The 12837-nt window shown below is 34.1% G+C and overlaps 1 protein-coding gene across 7 annotated transcripts in view; it reads right to left on the reverse strand.

Annotated features, from left to right (window-relative positions):
• LOC123525271 (probable 3',5'-cyclic phosphodiesterase pde-5) overlaps positions 1-12837 on the reverse strand; it is a 78585-nt gene that overhangs the window by 52951 nt on the left and 12797 nt on the right. For 5 of the 7 annotated variants that reach the window (XM_045304174.2, XM_045304173.2, XM_045304177.2 and 2 more), the window contains exon 2: positions 9061-9186. In XM_045304174.2, the coding sequence (XP_045160109.2) occupies positions 9061-9186 (126 nt within the window). Of the gene's footprint in view, positions 1-824; positions 980-9060; positions 9187-12837 lie in introns of those variants that run through there. The other 2 variants (XM_045304181.2, XM_045304180.2) reach the window with 1 other exon arrangement.

The following is a 12837-nucleotide window of genomic DNA, read 5'->3' on the forward strand; positions in this document are numbered from 1 at the left end:
CATCGCATCAAGATTATCATCTTTGTATCAAGATTATCTATATTATCGTTGCATCAAAATTGTTATTTATATTATCATTGCATCAAGATTATCTATATTATCATTGCATCAAAATTATCTATATTGTCATTGTCTCCAGATTATTTATATTATCATTGCATCAAGATTATCTATATTATCATTGCATCAAGATTATCTATATTGTCATTGTTTCCAGATTATCTATATTATCATTGCATCAAGATTATCTATATTATCATTGTCTCCAGATTATTTATATTATCATTGCACCAAGATTATCTATATTATCATTACTTTAAGATTATTTATATTACCTAATCTAGAGTCATTCAGCATCACTGTGAGTGGTTAAGGTCGTAACGGAAGATCGGTGTACCGGCCGGAGAGGCACCTGGGTTCAATTATCCACCATTAAAAGCTAGACCGTTTCCGTATGACCAATAATTCTTTCACAGTGACGTTAAACCTAACAAAAAAGTTGAAGGAAATTTCTGTATGACAAGTTACAACAGCCGATATTAAAATACGTTGTACCATATTATATTGATTTGTAACAGAGACGCCGCTGGCTGACAGATCTGCTTACTTTTATAACACTGAATAACTAAAGGTAAATACAAGTTTCTAGTTCGACATGGTACTTAAATCAACCATTTTTGACTTTCTGGTTAGCTCATTCTGGAAATTGAATAGATAACTTTGAACAAGAATTCAATTATAACTATGTCCCATTATTTACCAATGAGAAGCCGATATATTTAGCTGAAGAATCAAAGATACCATGATTAATATTTGTCAATTACCCATTAATTTCAAATTATTTTCAACAATGAAATAAGCTAACGACAGTTTTCCAATTGAACAGGTAGACGAATTTCCTCCAATGTCATACAAGTATCATAATTCCATTTAAATCCAAATATTTAACGAAATTCTCAAGTGCTTTATATCATTTTCACATACACTAGAAACCTGATACGCTGAAAACAATCGATCAAATACCTGAATTAACTGTTCAGTGTGTCAGGTAGTGCATATTGGTTTTTTATTTACACAATAAAGTAAGTAGAATAAATTTGTCAAAGGTCAATATTATCGTAAAAATGTTTGAGAAAATTGGGCTAGTCGTAACAGGGGTAGATAACAACGGTTTAAATAACAAGCTTGTGCCTCCTCTGTTTTATGGTATCCTTGAATTTCGTTAAAGTTCAAAGACCTGGTATGAACAACGGTCAGATAAAAGTCATGTAGTTTTACTATCAGTCAGGTAGAAGTTAATACAAAAAAAAAACCGTTTTTGTTTCTGTCTGTTTCTTATGTCAGTTTGTATTAAAACTGCTTACTCGTCAAATCTTACTGAAGGCTCCAGCATTAAGTTATTTTGCGATTTAACTGACATTGTCTATTGTCACACTAGAAAGACAAATATTAAATCACTATTCATTATGTTAACGAATGTCAATGTTAATTGTACATTTACAAGATATTCTGTTAGCTATTAAAGCTGGAGGAAATTGATGTATTTTGATTTACAAGACGAAAGCATGTAACAGAGAAATGAGTCTGAGGTAGGCTGTGACGATTCACTTTCTAAAGACGTGATTGTTGTAAAATATTTTCTATCGATATGAGCTGACATATTTGCTCGCTGTCGAGACCCCTTGCTTAATGCTAAAGTCACACCCTGGTGTTTATTTCATACAACTCTTTAAATCAGGCAATACACAGTTTCCTGTTATGTCACAGGTTTGCTTACTTAAATAGATTACCACACGGTGAAGAGGATTATCTGTGTTTCAAACAACAGCCTCGAATAAATCACTTCGCAACATAAAAAGTATTCCTGTAGATAGCTAGATTAAATTTCACGGAAGGTAAATATACATTTTATGGTAATCATATATTTGATGTATACTACAGCAAGAGTTCAGAATATATTACTATTCGTATTGTAGGGACTTATATTACCAATTTTGTTGGGTCTACCATTAACTCTGGCTGTACGAACCGTCAAGAATATGAAGATATTTTAAGTTGGAATTTAGATGACTTAAATGGTTTAGGAGACGTTTTAGAATTAACCAAAAGCGCTCAACTCTTTTAGTACCGTGATCATGAAGTAACTGTTGACTAACGTTTTGTATTATTTTTACGGAAACGAAAACAAAATATCTCTTTACATGTATATTCAAGTTTTTTTGCGATGTGTTTTGCATGTTGGGGATTTGCCTGTTGGGGAGTATTTTTATTGACGCTGTAAAATAGTGCAGATTAGCGACAACTTCCAGTTTTTCGACGGTGCCTTGCTGTGTATCGTTTTAATGTAATTCACCTGATAGTCTTTTGTCCTTGTTTTTCTCTGTATAATAGAACTCTGTAAATTGTGTTAGGGCGCACTAGGGGTATAACGTCTTATGACAAGTTAGGGTGTATCTGTTTTTAAAAAAACATTTTTTTTTCTGGACGTGTAGTCATGTTGACGACTAGAGTTAACGTACATGCGTGTACTGTACATTCAGGTTCCTTTAAATCTATTTACATGGTCATTTATGTTATTCAAATCACTTTCCATTCACCGCTGTGGATTCAAAACATCGTGTGGAGTGTAGAATTCCGAGTCCAGCAGTCTAACATAGGGCGTAAGGGCGGTGGTTATAATGCATGTAGGGGCCTCTGGAGTCCTCCCCAAAATCAAAAGCTAGAACGTCGCCGTATGACCTATCAATGTGTCGATGTTACAATCAATCAATCAATCAATCAATCAAGATGAGCATCAAAGCATCAAGAGAAACATCATTAAGAGCATGGCGAAGCAGGAAATGGGACGAGATTCACTATTGTTCATGTGGATGTGAAGAGGGATTGAATTCATTCCCTATTTATTGCTTTATGTAAAATATCTACAAAACTTAAATGGTGGAAAGACAGACCATTCAGATATAAAACAACAGCAATTCCGATTGCGTTTCAGGCAGTAACTTGAAGAAAAACGTATGTCTCCCACCGTTTACCTTACAGAAATTGTGAAATGCCACAAATAAAGGGCAATAATTACTGGGAAAATGACCGAACAATAACATTCTAATGATATACACATCTAGGCTTGACAGCGGTATTCCTGTGAAGTTTAGTGGGATTTTAATCAGAGCTGAAGTAGCTCAGATCAAACAGTTTGACAAATCAAGGGTCATGACTCCTCTAGAAATAATTTAATCAGTACATGACGATAATATGCACAAGTACGTTTCTCACTAAGCACTCATATTCAGCCTAACTGTAAACAGCAAGTAGTGTAAACAGTAAATTATGACATTATGACAAATTAAGTGCTATAACTCTGCTGAAAATCACTGAACCGGAACATGTCGATGATATGTATAACTAGGCTTGGCATTGATCACCCCTAGAAGGTTTGGTTGAAATCCGCCCTATTATATAACGGAAGTAGCTAAAACATCATAACATTTGACGAATCAAGGGCCATAACTCTGCTGAAAAACACCGAACCGGAACATGTCCGATATGCATAACTACGCTTGGCAATGGTCACTTTTGTGAAGTAAAGTGAAATTTGTCCAGGTGGTATCTAACCAATTACCCGGACAAGGTAATATACAACAAATCCACTGAAAATCACTGAACCGGAACTTGCCGAATATTGTGCACATTCAGGTTTGGCACAAGTCACTCCTGTAAAGTTTGGTGGTCACTCCTGTAAAGTTTGGCGGAGATTCATTCAATAATATATGGGAAGCGGTCAAAACATCAAAACTTGATTAATCAAGGGCCATAACGCCACTAAAAATGTTCAAACCGGAAAATATCGAGGACATGTATAACTGGACTTGGCAATGATCACTTTTGTGAAGTTTGGTGTAAATCCGCCCAAGAGTTGCATGGAAAAACTTTGTGACAGACAGACTGATAGACTGACAGACAGACAGATAAACATGACTCAATCTATATATCTCCCCAACTACATGTGGGAGACGTAATAATTCATTCAATTCAAGGACATGCTGCTGTGAAGTTAGCTCTTTCGTCCCGTCCATTATACTGAAACCAATAAAGGTTGACTCGCCAAACACACCGTATTCACACCGTTGCTTATTTCTGTACTATGGTTTAAAAATATTGCCTATAAGGTATCCCCTGTTCAGACTATATGTCACTGACCGAAATTCTTACGTTATGAGATAGTGTAGCCAACCATAATGATTTAATAATTTTTCACAAAGACATTGTCCGATATAACCATGTCTATTTTTCATGCATGTTAACACAATGTATTTAACCCATTAGTCAACTGTATGTATATACTGTTTTACTGTGGAGGTTATTGTAGTATTAAGCTTTCGCCAGTTTTTGTTAGATTTTTGTTAGTCAAAAGAATCACACAGTGCACAAGGAATGGTACTATTAGAAATAGAAGTTAACCTCTGATTGCTGAGTGGTTTATTGAGATGTAACAGTATTAAAACGTAAAAATGATTTCACTTTGAAATCAAATACATGTCTTTTATTTTATGTTTTTCGGTGGTTTATCGAAATATAACGGTGAATTATATCCTGATAAACTCACTGGCCACTCAGTGAAAATTATCAAATTTGATACCCGGATTAACGTCAAAAAGTTTACCGAGCGTACTGAAAGCCGGAAACAATATGACGATGACGTCGTTAAAATGACGTCATCTTTGCGATGCTTCCTGATAAAATTTCCCGCAAATTTCGACATTTTATTGAAATAAACACAACAAAAGTAGAGTTTTAGACATAAAATAAACAGAAAAATTGTTGGTATCGATGTAATATCACGGTAATTTCACTCGTGAACACCAAAAGTTGTTATTTTCACTCGTGGCTGCGCCACTCGTGAAAATATCACTTTTGGTGCCCACTCGGTGAAATTATAACGTGATATTACACCGAAACCAACAATTATCCTCTATGTAAAAGGCAGTAAAATATGATTCCACGTTGTTATATTTTCTGGATCCTTCCAGGTCATAGAATCCGTACAAGTAGCTGCTTAATGATGCGCCACAAAAGCCGATGTGAGGGGCTTAAGGGGTGGCACTCACAACAGAGACAAACCGAGCTGATATCAATGTGCTTAGTTGCTTTCTATACTTCTAAGATAAAGGTCTTCTTAGAGACGTTGTCATTAAATAATCTGTACGTACTTTAAACAACTTACAATGACATAATAATGGAAAGCTATTCATATCAACGTTTATTACTATTAAGTGGAATGTTTACAATCAAGAAGCAAAACAGGATGAACAGGAACTCCTTAATTTCTAGATTTCCATAATCTAATTGTGATGTCTTTATTCGGAACGTCATATGAGCCGTGCCATGAGAAAACCAACATAGTGGCTTTGCGACCAGCATGGATCCAGACCAGCCTGCGCGTCCGCGCAGTCTGGTCAGGATCCATGCTGTTCGCTTTCATAGTCTATTGCTATTAGAGGAACCATTATCGAACAGTATGGGTCCTGACCAGACTGCGCGGATGCGCAGGCTGGTCTGGATCCATGCTGGTCGCAAAGCCACTATGTTGGTTTTCTCATGGCACGGCTCATATAATGAAGCATATATAGCCTCATCGTTTTGTGATAACGTATAACCTACCGTGGCATAGCAATGCTAAGAATGGAATTTTCTTTCATAACTAGTAACTGTCAATGACATGTACAGGTAAAATGTTCTGTTCAAAACAAAAACAACACAAACGACAGTCTTTGATTAATATCATGGAAGAAATTGCTTTGAGACTGGTTTCACATTTGTCAAAAGTCAAAGTATTTTAGTCAGCTATATTTGGTATTATTATTATTCTTTTTTGGAATTTATTTATGAATCAATGACATGTTTGATTTCTTATAGCTGTAAAGTACATAAATATTCATTAAAACCGGTATGTTCTCATTGATGGTGACGAACTTGGCTCATTACTTACGCAAGCGTTGTGCCTCATTGATTAAATGTTACTTAAAACTGTTTAGCAGATTATTTAAAAGTTCTAGCTTTTTAACTGGCTTAAGCATTACAAAAAATCTGTCCGAGGTATTCCACACATTGTGACGCCATGACGTTTCTGTTGTTCGCCAACTGAAAACTATACATAAAACTATATCCACTCACTAGACCTGTATTTTGTAATACTCTTTCAACGCGTGTCAATAAACGGACTGCAGTTTGGGCAAGTGAAGAGGCTGGTACGTCATGTGAAAATTGGTTCTTTTCAGTGAAGAAGCAGATAACTGAATGTAACCTTGTCAACTGTTCTGATATAAATTTCCATGTGTCAAAGACCTATATTGTAGAGGGTATTCAGTCATATATGAAGAGGAAATGTATTGCTGAATGGCTTGAAACTATCAATAGGACCAAGTGTTACTAGAAGAGGTGGTAACAAGCTTACAAATTATTGTAATTACCACAGAGCGCTACTGTAATATTATAATGCCTCCTAAGCCTCGCTGCGCATACTGTACATTTCGTTGTGGTTTGGCATCTATAAGAACTGAAACTGGTAGGTTTGTAAAAACATGAGTATAGAAAATAAAATATGCCCATTTTGTCAAGCTATTGAAACTGAAAATCATCTAATTTTTAATTGCTCTATGTCTAATCAATATAACCAACATTCGATAATAAGCAAGGTGTCGATAAGTTAAAACCTGTGTTTTCTAATTATTCCCTCATTAGAAAATGTGCCAAAACCGGTTATGACTTTTTAAACACAGTTTTATCTATGTAAGTGATGTAATTTCTTCTTTTGTATTATTTGTATCTCTAAATGAATCCTAAGAAATAGATGCTAATCAGTTCGCCTACGATCTAATCGGGGTGATATCTGTTTTAGCCCATTTTTCGAATCTGCGCAATAGTGCTTTTTTTAAATATCAGTGTATTAACCACATCTTTTAATATGCTCTAAAATATGGATTAGCGGCTACTTCTTAGCTTTAATAATATTTAAATAGTATAGTGCTATGACTAAAACAATGTTTATATAATGTTAAGTGTAACAAATGTCTCTTATATCTCGTTTATATAAGTGGCAATGTACTTTTATATTATTTTGTTTGTAACTCTGTATAGTATACTGTATGTACATTGATGAGACTCAAATAAAGATAATGTATTTCCCGTAACAACTGGAACGATTGGGTTGAAGCTATAAAGAATCATGAAAAAAATATTTTGTTTTACATGTAAGATCAAACTTCTTCTTTTCAGTCGTGTGCATTTTCAGTCGTATATACTCCCACTTATGAACATGTTACAATCCAGAAAAAATAATCAAATAACAGTGAATAATGGCAGACATCTGTGGGTGTATTATCATGCAAGTCATAGAGAAAAAATAACTAGTTTTAGGAATATAAAACGTATCTGTGAATTGGACATACATACTTGTTGTTGTATTGCAATAATGTATTCTAAAGAGTACTAATGTTCTATTATACTGAACAATGATTGCATTGTATCATACTTTAATTACTTATATACTTCACGATCACAATATATAATGGTTTAGGAGATCAAATCATGTAACAGTTAATACGGAAAAGTAAGAATAAAGCGATGTAGCCGCACCCGCTTTTATATCGCCAACCTCAAAAAGATATTACGAGTGTTCTATGGAACATTTCTGTTATCGAATCCACATCAATACGAACGCCTTTTCTTCCTCGCCGCTTTTGCCCGGAGGTCGAACCAATAAAACTTTCTTTGAACGACAAGTTATTTTTAGACTTAGAAACTTACTTTGTGAAGCATCTTTTGACTGGATGATACCGCATGGAAAAGGTCAATGAAATACAGATGTGTTTTCACAAGAGCTATCATCAGACCCGAAGTTAATACCGAAAGTGTGTAGGACAATTACATTTTTCTACCGATCAACACTGTAACTTTTTCTAGTATAGCGTTTCACTTCGTTATTAATTTATTTTGCCGAACTGCATATGGCACCGCTGAATTCATCCAAATATTTCTGTCTTCATATTCCATCTAAAAGATATGTACAGTGATAAACGTAATTGATTTAAGTTCAGTTTTATAAGTAAATAAAGTTGTTTGCTCAACTTCGTGTGTTATTGATTAATGTAAATTGCGCCGAGCATTTTTAAGGATAGTTCTTGTTAAGTTATTTTTTTACTGGTCATATAACAAAAACTGGACATGGGCATTTTCGTTACACTAAAGCTTCTACCGTCTATGAACATGCACAATCAAATAGATTCTGCAACGTTTTCATTTTCGCCGTGTTGAGCGGCCTGGTTTACTTTTTCTATTTTATAACTATTTACGGCTAGTAAGTGAGTATTTTGAATGTTTCAATGCAGAAAAAGAATAGTCATTTTTCATAATATATATGAGCCGTGCCATGAGAAAACCAACATAGTGGGTGTGCGACCAGCATGGATCCAGACCAGCCTGCGCATCCGCGCAGTCTGGTCAGGCTCCATGCTGTTCGCTTTTAAAGCCTATTGGAATTGGAGAAACTGTTAGCGAACAGCATGGATCCTGACCAGACTGCGCGGATGCGCAGGCTGGTCTGGATCCATGCTGGTCGCACACCCACTATGTTGGTTTTCCCATGGCACGGCTCATATTAATATGTAGAAAAGAAGAAAGTTTCACTGACTAAAATCATCATTTTTGTCTTTTTGTATTGGTAGTCAGTTACATACTCTCACAATACAATTGTTTCAGCCCAACATTCTAGAAATTCCTACAAGCACTCAGTTGTTTCAAAAAATGATATGAAGTCGTCAGCGTATCTATCGGCCCCTTCTATTCCTTCCAGTTGGAATATATATTCAGCGGCTCTTAAATAAGTGAGATATACTCGCATCGGAGCGAGCGAAACATCTATGTGAAGATTCTTTCAATTGCTATAGAATCTTAATTTCTTCTAGTTTAATCCATACTTTCCTCCTTACTCCATAAAGGATTGTGGCTAAGAATAACCGTGACTGAAAAACCACTTCATACAAAAATATGTTTAAAAACACTCACCAACAGAGTTCTTGACGTGTCCAGACGATCGTCTCGAGCTACTGCTTGATCGGCTACTGATACTGTGTCCGGAGGACTGCAACTTATAGCCCTTCACAGACAAATGTTCACTGTTGTTACGTCCATCTAAAACACATTTTGCCATATAAGTATAATGGTATGATATTGTGATTCAGAAAACAATCTTCAATCATATTAAAAACGTTCATCTAAGAGAAATATAGCATACTGGCCAAATGAAGAATAAAAGCTAGAGCTATCATACCCCCACAAAAATAGGTATTAATAATATTCATTGTATAATTTTTGAATACTTCTCACTGTACCTTTAATGTTGAATCTGGAAGATAACTTTATAATTGTTCAAGAAAGAGTTATGGTATTTCACTTTCCAGTTATAATGTAATTTAATCTTTCGATTTGTGTTAAGATACATAAAATTCATTTTATTACCTTAAAAGTTAGGTCTTAAATCAGAGTAATGTTTTTTTCTTTCTGTTATACGTCTTTTTTCAGCGAATAGTCATATTAAATTATTTCAGTTATCGCTTTTTTCAGAGATTTTCAACAAATTTTCTACGTTTTCAAATTAAAAAGGCACGCATTTTTGCCAAAACAAAAGGCTGAGTTGTGGAACTGGTCTTGATTATCAAGGCGATGTCAGTTGCATAACAATTACGTAATAATTTCCCGTATATTGCTAAAAGCAACTTCACTGACAAAGAGCCTCATCCCTTACAATTTATAATAATTATCACTCAAGTCAGAGCAAAAATATACTGCATCATCTCTTTTGACAAATAAAGTTAAAGAAACTATGACATTTTCAAATGTCATAAGTTTTTTGGTTGTTTTGCGAGTGGATCTAGAGTTGAGAATGCTTGCGGAAGGACCAGTATTAAGAAAAAGATAGGAACCTTATTCAAGATATAATTAACAATACATCTATCTTTAATCAAGGCATTCTAAACAATAAATTGTGTGATCAAAATCGTTTTTTTATTGTGGCAATAAAATTCGTAATATGATGATGAATTTATGTAGGTTTACTTATTGTTGAGCGGTCTTTTTTTCCCCATAGGCAAAATGCTCATGCGCATTAAAATAAAAATCAGTTAAGCAACATGGCAACCAATGGCATTGTAAATTCGTCTATATATTCTAAAATTGTGGCCTTAAAGGTTTTTATGTACAGTTTCAATCTAATGTATGAATAGCTTTCAGAAATGTTAAGGGAAATGATTTTCAACGTAAAAAGGGATTTTTTTTTTGGGTCAAAATAGAAGTCAGAGTTACGGGACTTGCTACATGAAGTTGACTTATCATTCTTAGTTACAGTGCAATACCTTGATTGGTTCAGAGAAAATCATAGAAAGCATCAATTCTGCGACATTTTCGATGTCAAGAAGGGGAGTAATTGTGTCAAAAATAAAAGACAGAATAATGGAAACGGATGTGTAAATTTATACTATGACATCAAATGTTTGTTTGAAATGAATACAGCTTTCAAAAATTTAGAAGGAAATATCCATTTTAGGAAATTTTGTAAGTGGAAGAGGAATTAATTTTGTCAAAAGTTATCTGACCTGGACCAGTTGTGAACTTAACCGCTTTAAACTAACCCTGGTTAATTAGATTCAAAACATATCTGATGAGAATCTTATGATTTTGATATTATTGTAAGATTTTCAAAGTTCATAATGTAAACTGAACATTGTTTTCTAAGGTTCTAAAATGTCGAAAAATATCCTAAAGTTATCAAACGTTAGCTTAATCCCTGTTAAAGTTTCGAAAACTGGCTGTATGTGAACATGTCAAACAATCGCAAGTATTGCAGTTTGAATGATATTAATATTTATGTAATTTTTATTGAGAAATATACAGAAAGTATTTTATCTCCTATCGGGTTACTTTCAGGATTGCGATGTATTTTACCTTCGTTTTTTGTATGTGCAGTTTCGGTATTACCTTAACAATATTACAGTTTACAATTCTACTCTCTTCCAACAACGTAACAAGACGCATTTTAACAGACAATTCATTTACCGGATGAATTGTCACCCAATTTCGCGATATTACAATGTCTTTTTTAGAATCAAAGTTGCGTAAGTGTGTTGGAATTCAAGAATATCATGGAACTTAGAGAAGTAAAGCACCTTTCTTTCTCTTAACAGACCGGTACTTCAATACAAACCATTGGTTTTGCTTAACATATCGTCGTAGGTAATATGGTGTTACTGGGATGGTGCAATTTGATTTTTGTTATATGAATCATTTTGACAACAGCTGATTTATGATTTATTTTAAACACCGTTACAAGTTCAGTGGTTTTTATGCATTATTATTGTTATATCTTTAAAATGCAAATCTTTGTTCGCGATGATTTTGTTTTAAAGAATATCTATTGTGTGGGCTTGTTTCGGACGTGTGCTTTTACCTATCTTGAAATCAAGACTATTTGCCTGGGAACCCATTGACCATTTGAAAGCGAGTTAGACAGCAGATGTTTGGAACAACAGCGCTAAGAGGTATTGGAAAACCAAACCAACAGGGTGTCTCGCAAAATAGTAAAAGCATTCAACAGAATCTTAAATTTAGGACACCAATATTCGGACCTTTAGTGCAGACATTGATCACCGAGTTCACTAGTCTTAGAAGTTAGTTATTTTTAAGAACTTCAACTAATATGAATCTTCAAGTGACCATAGTCTATTTGGGACTATATCGTTTTAACAAGTTACAAGCATGCTTTAATAAGGTTTATTTATTGACACACTTCCGTATGGCTAAGTCAGTTAAGTATACATAAAACTTTATAATATGGCATCCTAAACGGTATGACACATTTCTTAAATTTCTTATGTTTCTCGGTTTCAACGGATGTTGTAATAAATCCTTGCATAATTTGACAAGTATTTGTCATTTTAAGCTCTAAAAATAGACAATCATCACTAAATTTACGTATTTAATTATAATACACAAACATGCATCTCTTCTAAACCTGTCTTCCGTATGTGTTAACATCATTAGTTGCAAATGTGTGTAGATGCAAATAGTGCGGAACTGTTTGTTATATATTTTCCCATGCTCCCGCGGAACAGTACATGTATATTTTTGAAAGTTCTCAATATGCCTGACTTTTTGTAAAAAAATAGTCTCCCCCCCCACCTGAAAACATTACAACCCATTAAAATGCAAATCGTTTCTTACTTAAACATCTGGATTGAAATGTTAAGTAAACTTACCTTTATTTTATAAAGTGCTATGTCTTGAAAAAAAAAATAGACAAAATTGCATTTTTAATATAAATAATGATCTTGATTTTGAAAATGTCATTAAAACGACAATCTCCCGGGCGTTATAAGTTATTAATACATCAATTTCTTCTCATCATTGCAAAATGAATTGTTTGAAAATACATAAAAAATGCTATTGTGTCATCAGCTTTAAATAAGTATTAACCTTTAGCCTGCTGGCGACCAGTGATTCTGCCTTTGCGACCTGGTCTGCACTGTTCGCTATTCAGTCAGTAAATTTTCAGTGAATACCCCTCCGAAAAATAAATGGTATTACCCAAATTGAATGATGAACTAGTCCATTTTGGAAATTTAGCAGGCTAAAGATTAAGAGTAGAATGCTGAACAAGCACATCTAGATATGAAAAAGGTTCCGTCGATAACCCTTCAGTTGCGATCATTATTGTCCCAAAAATGTTAGATGTTCATCATAACACAAAATATAAAGAAAAAAACATTGAATTTAAATAATAAGAAATAA

The sequence above is a fragment of the Mercenaria mercenaria genome, chromosome 3 (assembly GCF_021730395.1).
Source record: "Mercenaria mercenaria strain notata chromosome 3, MADL_Memer_1, whole genome shotgun sequence".
Lineage (NCBI taxonomy): Eukaryota > Metazoa > Mollusca > Bivalvia > Venerida > Veneridae > Mercenaria > Mercenaria mercenaria.